At 45.3% G+C, this 19881-nt stretch overlaps 1 protein-coding gene across 1 annotated transcript in view; it reads left to right on the plus strand.

Annotated features, from left to right (window-relative positions):
• Nucleotides 1-19881, plus strand: part of WDR64 (WD repeat domain 64) — a 139973-nt gene that overhangs the window by 3779 nt on the left and 116313 nt on the right. Inside the window, exons 3-5 of the mRNA XM_073336679.1 lie at nt 12293-12395; nt 12969-13072; nt 19228-19257. Of these exons, the coding sequence (XP_073192780.1) occupies nt 12293-12395; nt 12969-13072; nt 19228-19257 (237 nt within the window). The remainder of the gene's footprint in view (nt 1-12292; nt 12396-12968; nt 13073-19227; nt 19258-19881) is intronic.

Raw genomic sequence — 19881 nt, forward strand, 5'->3', positions numbered from 1 at the left:
TACAGAACATCTTCATATAATTTTCTAGTACCACCGCAGCGGCAACGCGTTTGGTCCTGACAGTCTGGTAAAAGAGCTTCCATCCTAGAGTGATTCTATCAAGTCCCCGACTTAAATATTTTTGCTTGTGATTTTGTTCTTTATGATATCACTCTACTAACAAATTATTCTCAGGTCAACTGTGTGTGTCAAGACCAAAAAAAAAAAAAAATGCTTCACATTATCTGTAGGGCTTGGATGAAAGCTATGATATGGTTGGCTGAAGAGGCTTCCAAACATCATGTAGTTAACTTCCAGTCAATGTACTTGAATTGACAGGGCCTTTTTATCCGCTAGGTCTTTAAATCGTGACCAACCTTTCTGTTACAGCATTCACCGAGTGAAAAGTAAATGTAAAACTTTTCTCCCTGCATGTCCTCCCCTTACATTTCTTCCTTCTTGCCTCCTCTCTTAAGATGAGACTTGAAAGGAGAAGCTGTTGCTAACCGTCTCCAGTTTTCCTTTGAAACTCTGCTAGCAATAGAAAAGAAGACAATGGGCATTTTCAGTGTTACAAGTACATGGTGCACAAGAAACGGGTTCTTGAAATAGCCAGTGGTGTTAAGAAATATACCAGCTACACTATAGGAGTAGCCAAATTCTAGTCCCTGCAAGAACCTCTGCATCACTTCAATCTTGTAGTACCCCTTTGCAACGGGAGCGGGGGTGCAGGCAGAGTGACTAAACAAATGGGCCTCTGCACTTCCTGTATACTGCTGGGGCAGACTTCACACCTATCCTAAACAGAGCAGCATGGAGAGGACCAGGTGGCAGCAGCCTGGGGAGGATGTACTAAATCCATGGTTTAAGAGACAGTGAGCCTTGCACAGGGACTGTGGAAGGGTAGGAATGGCTATTCAGGCCCCACAGCTGATATAGTGGCAGTGTAGGAGGGGTTGTGCTGGGGAGAAGGGTGAATTCCAGCTTCCCCATCCTCCCAAACCTTAGCTTGATCGCCACTTAGTCAGAATATGTTCCTGGGAGGGGTGAATTTTGCCTGAGAGTGTAATTCAGCCAATAATTGGGTTAAGGCTGTTGTAAAAGAGTACAGGGAAAATGAAAATGACAAAATGACAACCAACATTACCCACGTACATTAGGGAAAAGATTTTAAATTACTCAGCGCATCTTCATTACTTCCCTTTACAACAGCACTGAGAAAAAAAATGGTTTGATGTACAATTTTTTGGCACATTGTGCCAGGGCCGGTTCTAGGATTTTTGCTGCCCCAAGCAAAAAAAATTGTGGCCACCCCCACTTTTTTCATACCCCCCCCGCCCCCGGCTCCGCCCCAACTCCGCTCCTTCCCAACCCCTTCCCCAAATGCCCGGCCCCTCCTCCTCCCCCAGGTGTGCCGCATTTCCACCCCCATTACTTCCTGCTTCTTCCCCCCCAACCCCCCGCCCTAGCTCACCTCCCCTCCGCCTGCTCCCCTGAACATGCCACTGCTCTGCGTCTCCCCCCTCCCCTTCTCAGGCGAGGGAGAGGCAGCGCGTTCAGGGGAGCAGGTGGAGTGGAGGTGAGCGAAGGTGGGGAGGGAGCACAGGAAGTAACGGTGGGGGTAGAGGAACCGCTCCCCACCCCAGCTCACCTCCACTCCACCACCGCCGCCTCCCCCGATCGTGCCGCCGCTCAGCTTCTCCTCCCTCCCTCCCAGGCTTGCCGCGCCAAACAGGTGTTCCGCGTGAGGCAAGCCTGGGAGGGCGGGGGGAGAAGCCGAGTGGTGGCGGTGCACTCAGGGGAGCAGGCGGAGGTGGAGCGGAGATGAGCTGGGGTGGCGGGGGCACATTTCTAGGGGGGCAGTATGTCTGGCAGTGGAATGCCGCCCCTAGAACTGTGCCACCACAAGCCGGTGCCTAGAGCCGTCCCTGCACTGTGCACAAGAGGGGATAGCAGTTGTTAATGTACTCACCACTGTTATTAAAAGGCGGATGCAAAGGGACTAAAAGAAACGAAAGAACACAGGAATGTTAATGAAGGCTGCTATTCATCAGCCAACCATGCTTCAGGTGGTAAAAAAGACCAGTCCTGCTGGATGAGGTTGTGCATTTGGTTTGGTGAGGCCTTTTTAGCCCGCACTGGAACAGCATTTAACATTTCCTCCTTGAGAGTTGTACATCTTAAAACTTGATGCAGAACAGAGGATTCCTGGGCGCTCTGGGGAGCAGATGCACGAAGGGGTTATTTTGTTAACTGAGGTGTTAACAATGTCCGGAGCAATCATAGAAACATAGAATATTAGGGTTGAAAGGGACCTCAGGAGGTCATCTGTCCAACCCCCTGCTCAAAGCAGGACCAATCCCCAACTAAATCATCCCAGCCAGGGCTTTGTCAACCCTGACCTTAAAAACCTCTAAGGAAGGAGATTCCACCACCTCCCTAGGTAACGCATTCCAGTGCTTCACCACCCTCCTAGTGAAAACGTTTTTCCTAATATCCAACCTAAACATCCCCCACTGCAACTTGAGACCATTACTCCTTGTTCTGTCATCTGCTACCACTGAGAACAGTCTAGACCCATCCTCTTTGGAACCCCCTTTCAGGTAGTTGAAAGCACCTATCAAATCCCCCCTCATTTTTCTCTTCTGCAGACTAAACAATCCCAGTTCCTTCAGCCTCTCCTCATAAGTCATGTGTTCCAGTCCCCTAATCATTTTTGTTGCCCTCCGCTGGATGCTTTCCAATTTTTCCACATCCTTCTTGTAGTGTGGGGCCCAAAAGTGGACACAGTACTCCAGATGAGGCCTCACCAATGTTGAATAGAGGGGAACGATCACATCCCTCAGTCTGCTGGCAATGCCCCTACTTATACAGCCCAAAATGCCGTTAGCCTTCTTGGCAACAAGGGCACACTGTTGACTCATATCCAGTTTCTTGTCCACTGTAACCCCTAGGTCCTTTTCTGCAGAACTGCTGCCTAGCTGCTCGGTCCCTAGTCTGTAGCGGTGCATGGGATTCTTCTGTCCTAAGTGTAGGACTCTGCACTTGTCTTTGGTGAACCTCATCAGATTTCTTTTGGCCCAATCCTCTAATTTGCCTCTAAGTCCCTCTGTATCCTATCCCTACCCTTCAGCGTATCTATCACTCCTCCCAGTTTAGTGTCATCTGTAAACTTGCTGAGGGTGCAATCCACACCATCTTCCAGATCATTTAGATATTGAACAAAACCGGCCCCAGGACCGACCTCCACTTGATACCGGCTGCCAACTAGACATGGAGCCATTGATCACTACCCGTTGAGTCCGACGACCTAGCCAGCTTTCTATCCACCTTATAGTCCATTCATCCAGCCCATACTTCTTTAACTTGCTGGCAAAAAATACTGTGGGAGACCGTACCAAAAGCTTTGCTAAAGTCAAGGAATAACACGTTCACTGCTTTCCCCTCATCCACAGGGTCAGTTATCTCGTCATAGAAGGCAATTAGATTAGTCAGGCATGACTTGCCCTTGGTGAATCCATATTGACTGTTCCTAATCACTTTCCTCTCCTCTACATGCTTCAGAATTGATTCCTTGAGGAATCAAACCTCGTTCATTCCAGCCTCCAAAACTGGGCAGGCAGGCTCATCTAAACAGAACAAAAATAGCTTTGAGAAGTTTCTCCTGAACTAAAACATCTTCTATACAATTCAGTCAGTCTAGGAAGCATGAAGAGGCAATTTATACCCAAAACCATGGTCAGCTGGAGAAAGAAAATGGAGGTTATGTCCATTAATGGCTATTAGCCAGGATGGGTAAGGAACGGTGTCCCTAGCCACTGTTTGTCAGAGGGTGGAGATTGGATGGCAAGAGAGAGATCATTAGGTTCACTCCCTCTGGGGCACCTGGCATTGGCCACTGTCAGTAGATAGGATACTGGGCTGGATGGACCTTTGGTCTGACCCACTATGGCCGTTCTTATGCATTTATATGGAAGTGTGGATTTATGAAGGGCATGTACAGTGGAATAAATCCTCCTCGGCCCCCAAAAAGGAATAGACTCTCCAGCTAGCATTTTTAGTAGAACTGGTTGAAGTCTGTCAAAATATGTTTTTTTAAAAAAACAAAATGGTTTTTCAACCAAAATGATTTTGGTCAAAATTTTCTGGTGTTTTGTTTCTTTGTTTTGTTTTTGTTTTTGAAAATCAACATTTGTTTTGGCTGTGATTGGGGAAAAAATGAAAAAAAATAATAAAAAAAAGAAACATTTTATTTTTCTGCAAAAAATAAGCATTTTCCAACCAGTTTTAGTTATAAGTGCTTGGGAAAGAAACCAGGTTGAAGCTGGCTGGAGGACTCTCTTCTCACCACTGAGAAGTATCAAAGAAGTGGAAAGGACTGGTTAGCATCTGTAAATGATCATTAACAAGAGGCAGCAGCCTGGTGGCATGACATAGATTCATACAGTTTATGGCCAGAAGGGACCATTGCCTCATGTCCTGTATAACTCAGGCTGTTAAATTTCCTCTAGCTACCTCTGTATTGAGCTCAGTAACTTGTGGTGAGTTACTCCCCTGTTATGTCTTTGTTGGTGGCAGTGTGGAATAGCACTTGGAACTTCCTGCTCCAGAAAGCACAGGTGGAGGAGAATCTCTATAGTCTTTTGGCAGCAGAAGGTCTCTAACACAGCTGAGCAGTTCTGATTCCATCCCAGTAAAGGGCAATAGTATACATAATACTTGCTAGTTTATTACAAATTCTCAGGGTTACCAAAGCAACATGAGAATGTGACAAACTTGGAAGCAATTTTGATCCCCCCCCCCAACTACAACCTGGGGTAGAGGGAAGGATGCGTTTTGTTGTGATTGCTTGTTTTGTGCAGTTTCCAGCTGTTTACCTGATCTGGGAAACTCTTAAAGGACACCTGGACCTCTGGCTGCTTTAGAAACAGGAATACAAAAACCCTTGCTGGATGAGGATTTTAAACATCTATGCTACTCAATTAGTGTGCCACCAGCACAAATGCTGTCTGAAAGTCCCAGACCTATAAGCATTCTTCAGGAACATGGTAGTAAATGCCAGCATTTGAATTCATTGTGTTAGAGCAGAGATTCATTAAAAACTATCAGTTGGAGAGCACATGGGCTGGTGACTTTTATATTTGTACCTAGGGTGCATAAGATGCCTATTAATATGGAGGAAAATAGTGTAATGTAAAATTGAATTAACATCTCACTTCATAGACAGCTCTTGGAAATGGAGGTCACAGATTATACAGGATACTGTGGGAGGGAAATTTGAGATTTTAAAATGTCTCCACTCTTCAAAAGAATGTTTATTTTTCCTTGCAAGAAATGTATGTAATGACTAATAATACAGAATAGTTAGAAAGTCACCCCAGCAATTCATTATGAAAGTGGAAATGCTTAATTATGTGTGAGACATTTCCCTCTGGTGTTAACTGGACTGGTGATCTGCTAGGTCACTCCAATCCTTGACTCTGGGAGCCAGCCTTACCCTGCTCTGCTGTGAGAACCCCCACTCCTGGGCTGTTCACGCACAGCCTCTGGCATGTAAGCTGCTCCTTGGATTGTGCAACCGAATGACACTAGCCAATATCTCCGGTCCCAGACACAACTCTAGGAACCTCCGTCTTGCAGTGTCCAGTTATGCCTGCTGCAAGCTTATATGAGTTTGTCAGTTTAACAAAGAAATATATATGCACCAGGCTTGTTATCCCAAGGGGAGTCTCTGACATATTTCAAACCAAATGCACTGCTTCAGATAGAATAAACAAATAAAATTTATCTCTGTAGTTAATAAATCTAAGTGATTATAAATCAAAGCATAACAAGTCAGATTTGGTCAAATGAAATAAAAGCAAAACGCATTCTAAGCTGATTCTAACATTAGAATGCCCTTACAAACTTAGATGCTTCCTACCACAGGTTGGCTGGTTGCTCTTCAGCCAGGCTCTCTCCTTTGATCAGCGCATCAGTCGCTTGGTGTGGTGTATGTAGATGTAGGTGGAAGAGAGAGAAAGAATATGGTAAATGTCTCTCCCTTTTATCATGTCCTTTCTTCCCTCTTGGCTTTGGCCCCCTCCCCTTTAGAGTCAGGTAAGCATTACCCCATCGCAGTCCCAAACTGACCAAAGGAAGGGGGGTGACTCACCTGAGAGTCCAACAGATCCTTTTGTTGCTGCCTAGGCCAGCGTCCTTTATTCCTGTGGGCTGGGCTAGGTTTATCCCATACATGCCTGATGAGGTGTGAACTGCCTCTCTGCTCTTGGAGAGTTTTTGCCTGGGTTTATTTTAAGCCATGAAGACACATTTTCAGCCTCATAACTATATACATGAAATTATAACCTATAACATTACTGTAACAACAATTACTATGACATCACTATGACAGCAATGCTCAGTGCATCACGGGCCTTCCGAAGACACCTGACATGACAAACTTGGCATTGGATACCACACAATCATTTTACCAGGATGAACATGGAGGTGCAGGGTGTTCCCCCGAGGTACAGAGTGTCACAATGTGATGACTAGAAATAGAAGGAATTAAAGAAAAGAAAGTTCTATTGAAGCTATTTCATCTACGTTTAGCCATAACCAGCATTCTTTGAAATATGACACTGCAAAGAAAAGTTGCAGGGTTTTTCGTTAGCGTGAAATCTGCTGATAATGGGAATTAGAAGCTATCTGTACACCTTGAACGACTTTATAAATGACAGCACATAAATCTAGGAAATGTATCATGTGGAGACTGGGTAATAAATGGAAATGGAAGCAAGACCTGAAAACTGAAATACGATCACCTGCAGAGTCCTGAAATTGTCCAGATTTTACTTATACTAAAACAGGGCAACCATTGTTTTCCCCCTCAGTGTGGTCAGCTACTCAATCAGCTTCCCGCAGCTGTTCTCACTGCTTTTCCCCCAGCCGCAGCCCTCTCCAGGACTGCTTTTAGTATTAGCTCCCCAGGCAGCCCTCTCCCCGGGCTGTTTTAACCCCTTCAGGGCCAGAGCAGGGTGACCACCCCACTACAAGGACAACCTGGGGAACTACAGGCCAATCAGCTTAACTTCAGTACCCAGAAAGACAATGGACCAAATAATTAAGCAATCAATTTGCAAATACCTAGATAAAGATAATAAGGTGATAAGTAACAGTCAGCATGGATTTGTTGGATTTGAATAAATCGAGCCAAACCAACCTAATAGCTTTCTTTCACAGGGTAACAAGCCTTGTGCATGGGGGGGGGAGCAGTAGATGTGGTCTATCTTGACTTTAGTAAGGCTTTTGATACTGTCTTGCATGACCTTCTCATAAACAAACTTGGGAAATACAACCTAGATGGAACTACTATCAGGTGGGTGCATAACTGGTTGGAAAACCACTCCCAGAGAGTAGTTATCAGTGGTTCACAGTCAAGATGGAAGGACATATTGAGTGGGGTCCCACAAGGATTCATTCTGGGTCCAGTTCTGTTCAATATTTTCATCAATGATTTCGAGAATGGCACAGAGAGTACACTTATAAAGTTTGCAGATGATACCAGCTGGGGGGGATTGCAGGTGCTTTGGAGGATAGGATTAAAATTCATAATGATCTGGACAAACTGGAGAAATAGTCTGATGGAAATAGGATGAAATTCAATAAGGACAAATGCAAAGTACTCCACTTAGGAAGGAACAATCAGTTGCACACATGCAAAATGGGAAATGACTACCTAGGATGCATCCGATGAAGTGAGCTGTACCTCACGAAAGCTTATGCTCAAATAAATTTGTTAGTCTCTAAGGTGCCACAAGTACTCCTTTTCTTTTTGCGAATACAGACTAACACAGCTGCTACTCTGATACCTAGGAAGGAGTACTGCACAAAGCGATCGGGCGATCATAGTGGGCCACAAGCTAAATATGAGTCAACAGTGTAGCAACTGTTGCAAAAAAACCAAACATCAATCTGGGATATATTAGCAGCAGTCTTGTAAGCAAAACACGGGAAATATTTTTTCCGCTCTACTTCACGCTGATTAGGCCTCAACTGGAGTAATGTGTCCAATTCTGGGTGTCACATTTCAGGAAAGATATGGACAAACTGGAGAAAGTCCAGAGAAGAGCAACAAAAATGATTAAAGATCTAGAAAACATGACCTATGAGGGAAGATTAAAAAAATTGGGTTTGTTTAGTCTGGGAAAGAGAAGACTGGGGGGAGAGGGGAGGGGACAGACATGATGACAGTTTTCAAGTACGTAAAAGGTTGATACAAGGAGGAGGGAGAAAAATTGTTTTCTTTAACCTCTGAGGAAAGGACAAGAAGCAATGGGCTTAAATTGCAGCAAGGGCAGTTTAGGTTGGACATAAGGAAAAACTTCCTGTCAGGGTGGTTAAGCCCTGGAATAAATTGCCTAGGGGAGTTACGGAGATTTGGAAGAGCAGGTTGGACAAACACCTGTCAGGGATGACCTAGATAATACTTAATCTTGCCATGAGTGCAGGGGACTGGACTAGATGTCCTCTCAAGGTCCCCTCCAGTCCTAATGACCTTCAGTTTATTGTCTGAGGCCATCCAACATTATGTCCACATCATAGGCGATGTGTGGGGGGGGCATGCGGGCTTGAGTGCTTCCCTCCCCCACACCGGTTTCTACTTGGCCTGCCGGGGGGGGGGGGGAGAAGAGGGAGGGGGGTTCTGTCCTTCTCCCACTGCACCTGCCCCCCGCCCCCTACATGCTCGGCCCCTGTCCCTGGCAGCTGAGCCCGGGCAGGGAGCAGAGGAGGCGGGACCAGCCACTTCTCACACGGGTCTCTCAGGGTGACTGCTTTGTGCAGCACAGCAGCTGCCTGCGAGGGAACCTGGCTGGGGCAGCGGCAGGAGCAGCGGGCCACCCTCCACCCAGGCCCGGCTGCCAGGGACAGGGGAAGAGTGAGCCGGAATCCCCTCTCCCTCCTGGCACATTTCCGGCTTGCTGGGCTCCTGTCCCCAGCATCCGGCCCTAGGCACGGGGGTGGCCTGCCACCACCTCCAGAGCCAGGCTTTCAGGCAACTGCTACGTTACACAGAGCAGTGACCAGGAGCGGCCAGCTTCAGCCACATGAGAAACAGCTGCGTCCTGCTCCCCTCAAGGACCCGGCTGCCAGGGAGAGCAGATGAACATCCTGGTGAGGAGGCACAGTGGGAGAAGGACAGAGCCCCCTGCACGTCCCCGCTCAGGTAACACTGGCGGGGCTGGTTGAGCGTGGCAGCCCCAGGCTTGGTGTAGGGTGGTGGGCATCGCTGGGCAAAGGAGACTTGGGGCACTCATGTATCCTTCCCTTTAGATTGTGCCCCCCCCCCCATATGGAGAGGCATGAGTCATTTAGGTCCACTGTAACTCATTCTTAGCTAAATTGGGCCAAACCAGTATCGGACCCAACGTGGCCAAAGGAATCCACAGCCATTTTTGATCTCTCATAACTGTGCATAAAATGATAGGACCAAATCATAAACATGTGTAGGTTGAGTTAAGCTGGTTAGATATGGCTCTAATAAATTCAAATGGGTTTGACACCATTCCAAGATATTAGGCACAGGAGGAGTTTGTTTTATTTTTGGTTGATATCAACAGTTTAGTGGTGGCTGCAAGACAGGCAATTCTGGAGAATGGCAGTGCTCTCTAGTGATTCGAGCAGGGGACTGGAAACCAGTACTCTTGGGCTCTTCTCCTAGTTCAACCACGAGCTTTCACAAACCGGACTCCTGTTCTATCTCCACTCTGTCCACCTTTCACAGTCATCCCTTCATCCTTTCAGACTTTCCCCTTCAAGCCTCATGTTCATCCCCAGCTTTCCCCTTTTCCTTCTATAGCTGCTTGGTCTCTTTCATACTGCAGTTTCTGTCTCTCTGTGAAATACGGATGGCCCCCTGCTGCCATCCAGGGTCAGAGGGACCACCATTCTTTGTACCCTCTCTCTCAGCAGTGATCTCACACGTTCACCCAGTCTCTACTATCAATGACTCTCCAGCCTTTGTCTGCACTTCTGACCTGTCTCTGACATCCCCTCCTGGTTGCACTGCCATCAGCTTCAATTTTGCCTGGCCAAAACAGAGCACCTTCCCTCTCAACTCCTTCTTTCTCAGCCACTGACAACCTCATCTCCCTCCATGTCACTCAGGCCTACAATCCGAGATTCTGTCTTTGACTCCCCCACTCTCCCTCAGGTTGAGAGGCAGAAGAACAGTTGTGAGTGTGTACACTAGTTGTATGTATGAATTTTTTTCTCTTCTTGTACTCTTTGTATTTTGCTTGCATGCACTTCGGGGTGAGCACTGGGTCTTTGTGTGTGTTTGGATGGCATCTTACCACAAAGGGTACATCTACAATGCAGTCCTAAATGTGACTGCACCATAGGTAGACATACCCATGTTAGCAATATGGCAGCGAATAAATATTTCAGTGAAGAGACAGTGGCATGGGCTTCAGTGAGGGCTAGAAATGTCAGTATGTAATCACTGTCCCCAGTGTGTTTGTACGGACGGTGCTGCTGCATATACGCTAATAAATGTAACCATGCTAGCGTGGGTAAAGCTACTTGTGGGTATGTCTACTTGTGCTGTAATCTGACCTCGGACTGCAGTGTAGCCATACCTAAAAGGGGACCCAGTCTGGATTGGGGCCCCTGCGAGCTACTGCCATGTAAATATTAAATAACAATTGACACATTCAATTATAGCTCTTCAGCCTGAAACAAATCTTTCAATGTTTCCTGAAGAGGTTGTGTGCTAGTACTAGAAATAATTAAGGGATTTAATCAATTTTTAAAAGTGACAAGAATCAACCATTTGCCATATTTTAGCATCATCAGTTTATATAAGAATTATTGGCTATGCTAAGGTTGATTTACTTCAGAGACCAAAGGAAGATGGCGATGCTGTGACATTGCAAAAGGAAACAATAGGGTGTGACTGCCAAGTGTCACTTAAGAAAACTGTACAGGTAAGAGGAACTCTAATTCATGTGTAGTTACAAGGAGAGACAACTGCAGAGCAGCAGTAAGAGGGGTCAGAAGGAAGAATGTAAAGGGTTGTGATTGACAGTTGATTGCAGTATCATTAAGAGTGTGAATGACTGAGGTCACAGCAGTGGCATGAAAGATGAGAGCACTAAAGCTGCCTGCAAAACTATGCAGAATGTTCTGTACATGGCACTAAAGGGCATAAATTGGAATTGTCAGGATGGATAATAGATGTAATAAAAGAGAAAATGACTAGGTGAGACAAATGTGCGAATATTTGACTAGCACCCTAACACACTATTTTTAGAACTAGTGAGAGAAAGTAAATGAAGAGACTTTGATGGGGTATATGACCTATTTGGATCCTGGGAGCCCATGTAGCTGCTAAGGTAGAGTCAAGACTTCCAATCCCATTTTTTTCCTGTCAGATTTAGAGATTTTTTTTCAAACCACACAGGAAGGGATTAGGTGGCTGAGTAACAGAGGCAGCTGGGTCTTCTTAACCCGGTCCCGGTGACATGCATAATGAAAAGAGGTGGAAAAGAGTGAAAAGTTTTGCAGCACAGTGAGATGGGAGTCACTTCATGAGGAGACAGCTGCTCTGCTTTTGGACCCAAAGCATGGAGGGCTTTCCATTTTGGAACCTTTTCCCACCCTGGAATGGAGAGGGAGTAGACCTTTTGTTTCTATTTCGGGAGAGTACTGCGCAGACCACCAAAGCAGGGAACTCACCTTGCAACACACCTCTGTGTAATGTATAAAACAACCTTGTTTCAAGGTCTTCCCTATTCTCCCATGCCCTTGTTTTCCACATAAAATTGTATGGGGGAAAACCTCAAGGCTTCAAAATGGTGTGTGGTACAACTCCAGACGTTCAAATGTTCAGCTTTTCTCATGAGGATACAAAGTAATATATTTCTATTGTTTCAGTATTTCTTCCAATCCTATCCTGTACCAGGAAGTGCAGAAGTGTGGAAATGAAAAACATTTAAGACTTTTGCATGTAAAACATGAACTAGAGTGCTACACCAACAATTTTTTTGCATTTTAATAGAATTACTATTTGCAGTAGCACCCACTAAGTGTTCGGTGTTTTCCAAACACTTCAGAAGAACACAGAATCTAAGAACAAACAAGTAGACAGTGGTCAGGTGAAGAGGAATAACAGTAGGTGATTAAATATATATATATATATACAATTGTATAGATAGGTGATTATTTATAGAAAAGATGTTAAATAATACTGAGCAGAGTCAGGTGAATGTTTATCTTTATGCATATATTCATGTTTTTTAGAATTTTTTTTCTTGTGGATTTTCCTTAGATCTTTGGCTACTTTATAGTAGAAGGTGATGCTCTTGCTTCCCAACTAGATGAAGAAAACATGGTTTTCCTGGTGTCCCGAAGACAGCGAATTACAAAAGCAGGTGCCATCTTTTAATATTAATTCCAAAATCTATTCTAGTGCACACTTTTTTGAGGATACAATTATGAGGTCACGTGGCTGTTTGTTTGTTATGCACACTTCTTGTTCTACCATGTTCATAATTTACCCTCTTTTTTTAATCGTAGGCCCTCATCACTGTCCTGTTTGTACCTGAATATGTCTCAATACATTGAGCACACAGGCCTTGCCTATTCGCCCATTTTCTCAAATTCTTCCTGTTTTCTTCTTTTCTTTTTATTTTTAAATGACTAGATCACCTGACCCAAACTACTTCTTAACAAACCTCTTCTGCTCCTCCCACCCATCCCCACATTCCTCTGCAGCTTGCTGTATGGAACCAGCCCCATCCTCAAGATATTAATATTTGAAAGTTCAGTATGATTATTTAAAGCCAGTAGTCTGCATTCTCATCCATTACATCTCTGAACTCCATCCCTTTACATATGGGAGCGAGGGAAGTGCTCTTAGCACCTTATTCCTAGTTATGTATTTTGCCTAGTCTCCCTAGCTTTTTATAAATGTGAGATAAAGAAAAATGTTATTTCACTGGCAGGTGTCAAGAGACGAGATGTGATTAAGTGTATAGCAAAGGTGCCACAGTTGGATTTCATGATAACAGCATCTCAGAAGGGAACGTTAACCATTTTTAACAGTCAGGTAATTCTGATTCATGCTAGATTTTTCTTTATCCCATTGTTTTGTATATTATGAACTGAAGAAGTATGAAACAGAAGTGCATGCTTATATGTAAAAGCTACATGTCTTTTTAACCAGGTAAATTTTGCTACAATTTTAAGTACTGAGGGAAATAGTCACTGGATTTATTTTTAGTGAATCTTGCCTACTTTCAAGCTTGCAACAGTTGTCTGAAAGTGCAGACACTTAAAATTTCAAAAGGTGGTTCCTCAGGAACTGTCGAGCTTTTTCTAAAAACTCAGGTGGCTTTTTTGGAGTTTGTTTTTTTTATTTTTTTACTTTTACAAAAAGCACAATTAGCTGTAGAACTCATTGCTACATATGTAAGTGAGAGCAAGGAGTCAAAAAAGGGTTGGACACTTATATGGTTATTTGAGAATATCCACGTTTAATAAGTTTAAAGGCACGCTTACAGGAACTAAATCCTTGTGCTTCAGGGCATTTACCAGCCTCTTGAAACTTTTCCTATGCATTGGCAATTCCGTAAGTGTCTGCTCTGGGGTTATGTGACAGTGCAGGGCTTCTCCCCCACCTTACAACTGTCACCCATGTGCTGCCACACAGGTTTATTCGTTTCCACACGCGAGTGAAATGAAGAGAAAGCAGTCTTTTACCTCGCTCTTTGCTCTCAGGCTTCAGGGTCACCTCTCCTCGGGGTCTCTAGTGCCCTGCTCCTGACAACTCCCCAGCTCTCATCAGCTTGGCCCCCTTCCTGGAATAGTAGCCCCCGAGCTGTCTCCTTGAGCACCTGGCTCTTTGCTCTAGGGACTCCTCACGGGGTTAGCTTCTCTCCACCATGGCTTTTCTTCCCTAGGCACAGTCTGTCTCAATCACTGTCTGCTGCCTGGCCTCTAGCAGCCCTTTATTGGTCCAGGGGTAGCCCAGACCTTTTAACTGACTAGACTGGGCTCACCTGCTCTGACACAGGGGTATTGGGCCCAGTCTACTCACCCCCGTTACAGATTTCTTTTAACTTCTGAAGTATCTTCTATTGGCTGCCATCTGAGACAGGATATTGGACTAGCTGGGTCCTCAAGTCCTTCAAAAATTCACTCAGGCATCAGGGGGTCCTATGATCCCATATCTGCCACTGACTGGCTTTCCTTCTAAGCACTTTTTCTATTATCATCATGAAATTATGCCTTGTTGTGTACTAACCAAGAAAAGATGTAGCTGTCACAGCATATTTCTATCACTGAGCAACTTAACTTATACTGATGTCTAAATGCTTTTGTGGAAGTAACCTGTTGACTGCATGTTCGAAGAGTCGCTCATCAGAGGTGAACTCACATGCAGAAACTCAGATAAATGGACTTTGTTCAGAACTCCACAAGGACCTGCTGGGAGGCCACAGGCCTGCGTCACACCGGCTCCAAAGCCAGTTCTCTAGACTGTGGGCTACAAGAACAGATGCAGCCCCTCCTTACTCTCTTATGCAGGCATTCCATGCGTGTGCATTGATATAAGCAGTGCAATGGGGAGCCCCCTTTCTTCAGAGCAATGGGGAGCCCCCTTCTGCAATGTCTGAGGGCACCTGATGCAGTTGCATCACCTCCTCACCCCCAAGCACAGGTAACACAGGGTTTATGTGGTTTTGGAGGGTCTATTGTGAAATTCTCCCAGATGTGCACTATTTGACGTTTTAGAGTTGTGGGGCCAAATTCAGCCCTAGTTTAAAAAGACACAGCTCTTCTCAAGTTAATGGAGTTGTGTCAGGGTGGAATTTCCACCTTTTGAGGAATTTCTGATCTAAAAGGCCTGTGAATCTTGAAGGGTTAGAACAGTGTACTCATTTAGTACTCTCCAGTAACCAGTTTAATAGCAGTTCAGACTCCAAATATTATTAAAGCAACATTTGTCAAGGAGTCTAAGATATTCTATGAATGGTTAAAGAAATCTACTCTAGCCAGGCTATAAAATGCAGGGGACATACATCACACATCTGTGCAGATTGTCATTTCTGTGATCGGAGTGCAGCCAGTCTATCACAATATTGTAAAAATGCAGTTAGGTTTTAAAGCAACAATAACACAGTCCAGGTGTTTCAACTAATTAGGACATAATGCTCATGGAAAGAGTGAACGAGGCAACCAAAGATTCATATGGGTAATTAAATGCCAAAGCAAAATTGAGGCATTTGGTAACTACTGAAATAATTTATCCGAAAGCCCAGGCCTCTGTCTTCAGGAACATTATCCCTCTTACAGACCAAGGCAAAAGAATTCCACCCAGCACAGCAATAAAAAATAAATTTTTCCCTGTGCTATTTAGATAGTTCTGCGCTGCTGCCTCCTCCAAGTTTCCATTGACGTCACTTTGACATCAGTGTCTCTATTTCATTTCCAGAGTTTAAATGATTTTACATCTTGGTCTTTGAAGCTGTGCATGGAGATTTTGAGTCATGCTGGTATAACTGTGCATGCTGCTTGGAAAATGATGAAAGCATTACCAAGTGGGTCACACTCTGATTTCACTTACTGTGGATTTAAACAGGTGTAATACCATTGGCTTCATTGGAATAGCTCTGGGTTTACACCAGTACCAGTATATGTCTACCCTGCTGTCGAAGATGTGATTGCAGCACATGTAGACAGGCACACACTAGCTTTAATCTGGCTAGTGAGAGTACCAATAACTGTGAAACCACAACAGCACGGGCTTCAGCGTATGCTATACAAGCCCACTTGAGACCCTAAGTACTTACTCACATGGCTAGGCTGCATTGGAGCTCATGCTGCCATGGCTTCACTGCATGCTATCAGTATGCACGCTAGCTAGATCAAAGCTAGCTCCGGTATGTCTGCGTGTGCTGCAATCAGACTTCCAATTGCAGTGTAGACAGACCCCAAGTGACAGCAGAATTTGTCTCTAGCTGTGAAATCAGTTGGTCTGATTCCAGTTACTAGCAGAAGAGCCCACATCAAAGCCAAAACAGTGTTAGCACCTTTTTCAGCAGCCTTGGTCCAGAGATCAAGATTCAAAAGGAATGGACCCTAGTGTCTCATCTTTAGTGGTGTTTCCTCTAGGCCAACTCTGTAGCATATTGGCAGGGTCATATGATGTGAGGAAGCTTGCCTTGTAGCTAAACTTATGGGTCTTGCAATGTGCATATAGAGGTCATTTGTCTTTTGGGTTGTCACTTCATGAGCACTGCCTTCATGAATAGACTCAGGTTTTATTTATTTTAAGGTTCTGATTGTACTTGATTAGATACTTGAACAGGGTTCTGGGTTTTGGATGCACATATTTCCCATTTGAGTCAGTGGCAGCCATGTCCATGAATCCATGGGCAATGCTTGGTCTGATGTGAATAGTGACTTTCTGGATCTTTATCATGACACTTTTGGGTGCCCATCTAAGCAGAAACATTTCTCCTGGTATAATAGACTTGAGGACAAATTCTGCACTCTATACTGGTGTAACTCCAACATGCCTCCATCGAAGTCAAAACACTGGTGTTCACAAGCAACATATAGTTTGATTTAGTGTTCTCCTGGCACCACTAACCTTACACAAAGTAACATTCAGGAGTCAAATTTGACTAAGCAATTGTATGGCCTTCCAGGTGTATTCCTTCAAAAAGTGTGTTCTCCTCATGTTGAGATTTTGGGACACAGGGGGCTGGAATTGAGAATAATTGGAAGCCAGGGGAGGTGGAAATGGCAAAGAAGAAAAAAATTGTTTTACAAATGAAAATAGAAATAGTGAAGAGGATTCTAGTCACCCCACAGCATATCTGTCTGCCTCATTCTACACTAGTAAAAGAGTGGAAAATAAATGATTTCCAGCAAATTATTGCTTTGACAGCTGCATGTGTCATTTACATTACACAACTCTCAGAATGATTGATTCAGATTGGATGGCTTTCAGCATCATCACTTAACTTATCAAGTGACACACTTCCATCATCCAAGTGTGCTGTGTAAATTGTTCAGATGTAATTATCTTCCAACATAAATACAGCATAGAGGCTTTTCTAGACTGAGTGCTATAATGTAAATCCCGCACACCCTCCCTTATGTCTGCAGCTATTAAAGTTTAAAGTAGAGGCAAAGGAAAATTAATTATTAATTTCTAAACCAGTAAATTCATCTCTGAGGGCAAAATTCTACCCTTCTTTCTAAGATGTATTTGGCTCTCACAGGCTGGCAGCATTTGCCTGAAGCACTCTAGATTGACAGCAAATGTTGATCCCACTGGACGATATCTCATTACCCATCTCATCAGATACAAGGGAGGGGCTTTCTAGAGAGGGAGGATCTGGGGTGTGGTCTGATGAGGAGCAGTAGGAGCAGCCATGCCTGGGCAGAATCCTGGTGGTGAAATCTGTTTTAATTTCTTTGTCAATAAAGCCAAACCTCAGGAAGCTAGTGGATTGTTAACTCTACACAGCATGTGGAGTTTGTTTTAGGGAAGACTTGAAAAGGCAGCTTCCTGTTCAGTCTCCCACTGCAGCCAATGAGTATTCCCTACTTGCACCTCCAAAGGCAGAATTTGGTCCTAGATTTTCTATGTATGACTGAAGTGGCCCATAGAGGGTTTGGGGCACATCTGAGAGAAACCAGTGGCAAACAGATGATGGTGAGATCCTGGTAGGAGGCGGGGCTGCCTGCCTGTGGGGTTGCAGGAGAGAAAAGGTTGGTTCAGGATTCTCACTCTTGCAAGCTGAATAGTTCCATGTATAAAGAAATAAACTAACTGATCTTCTTGGGAATCCGGCTGCAGCAGCCTTGCATCAGAACAAGACTTATCATGAACGCCATTATAAAAATGGACATATAGCACTTCTCTCTTTCCCTCAAGGATCTCAAAGTGCAGACAGATGGCAGTTATTCATTCCCATTTTACAGATACAGCATCTCTCTCTTTGTTGCTCTAAGTCACTGGCAGGCTGAACAATTGAACCCACTAGTCCTAACACCAAGTCTCCCCCATTCAGATGAAGAGAAAACAATTGCACTTTGTGGATTCTCTGTAACCTGAAGTCTTTAAATCAAGGTTTGAGGACTTCCGTAACTCACACAGGAGGTATGGGCCTATTACAGGAGTGGGTGGGTGAAGTTCTGTGGCCTGAGATGTGCAGGAGGTCAGACTAAATCAGAGATGGGCAAACTATGGCCTGCCGGCCACATCCGGCCAACGGGACCCTCCTGCCTGGCCCCTGAGCTTCTGGCCTGGGGCACTAGCCCCCAGGCCCTCCCCTGCTGTTCCCCCTCCCCCGCAGCCTCTGCTCACTGCGCCCCCTGCGCAATACTCTGGGTAGTGGGGCTGCAGAGCCACGGCCTGACCCGGTGCTCTGTGCTGCGCGGTGGCGGGGCTGGCTCCAGCTGGCTGGTGCAGCTGCCTGTCCTGGTGCTCTGGGCAGCGCGGCTGTAGAGCCGCCAGCCACCGGTGCTCTGGGCAGTGCGGTAAGGGGGCAGGGAATGGGGGGGGTTGGATAGAGGGTAGGGGAGTTCAGGGTGGCGGATAGGGGTTGGGGTGGTCAGAGAGTAGGGAACAGGGGGGTTGAATGGGGGCAGGGGTCCCTGGGGGGCAGTCAGAAAGTAGAGGTGGGGTTGAATGGGGCGGTGGGGGGCAGTCAGGGGCAGGGGTTCCGGGAGCGGTCAGGGAGAAGGGGTGGTTGGATGGGGCAGGTGTCCTGGGGGGGGCAGTCAGGAATGAGAGGAGGGGTTGGATGGGGTGGTGGGGGGCAGTCAGAGGCATGGGGTCCGGGGGCAGTCAGGGAACAGGGAATGGGGGTGGGGGTTGGATGGGGCAGGAGTCCTGGGGGGGGGCGTTAGGGGGAGAGAAGCAGGTGGGGGGTCAGATAGGCGGCAGGGGCTGGGCCATGCCTGGCTGTTTGGGGAGGCACAGCCTCCCCTAACCGGCCCTCCATACAATTTTGGAAACCCAATGTGGCCCTCAGGCCAAAAAGTTTGCCCACCCCTGGACTAAATGATCATGAAGGTCCCTTCTGGTCTATGAGACATGGTTTGTTATTCCATTTGGTTCCAGAGCCTAGAAAAAGCACAGTGACTAACTCTCTGCCTGTGGTGATTGTTGAGCTGACTGTGCTCAGATTTTTAATTCCACTGCCATCTACTGATGATCTTTTTCTGTTTCTGTTTTGTTTTCAGATGAGGGCTCTGACAAGCACAAACATTGCAGTAAGTTTGGGTTTTTCCCCCCTTCTAATTAGATAGAAAATCAATTACAAATCAACAGTTAATGAAGTGAAATAATTAGAAAGTAAACATTATTCTAAGCCTCCTTTTCTCCTTGAGTCTCCTGCATCATTGTGCATAGTGCTGCATGTCAGGATATTCTGGTTCAATTCTTTCCTCTCAATTACAGAGAAGTTTGGGTATCTGTTTCCCTGGGTGGAAGGATGCTTCAGATAAGTATTTCTTCCACCAAATGCCTCTTCCCACCCACCCACCCACATGTATATCTTTCCAGCATCTTTCCTGGAGCTGCAGGGTAAGTGGTGAGATTCAGTTGACACTACGAGTTTAGTAAGAAAAAGTGGCATGCTGAGTAGTGAAATGCAATTCTACAGATTCCTAATTGGATCGTATAGTTGATTGACTGACATACATGAATACACTCCGAAGGCTAAATTTTACCCTGAGAATAAAGAACAGGAGTACTTGTGGCACCTTGCAGACTAACACATTTATTAGAGCATGAGCTTTCATGGGCTACAGCCCACTTCATCGGATGCACAGAATGGAACATATAGTAAGTGTGTGTATATATATATATATATATATATACAGAGAAGGTGGAAG

Source organism: Lepidochelys kempii, chromosome 3 (assembly GCF_965140265.1).
Source record: "Lepidochelys kempii isolate rLepKem1 chromosome 3, rLepKem1.hap2, whole genome shotgun sequence".
NCBI lineage: Eukaryota > Metazoa > Chordata > Testudines > Cheloniidae > Lepidochelys > Lepidochelys kempii.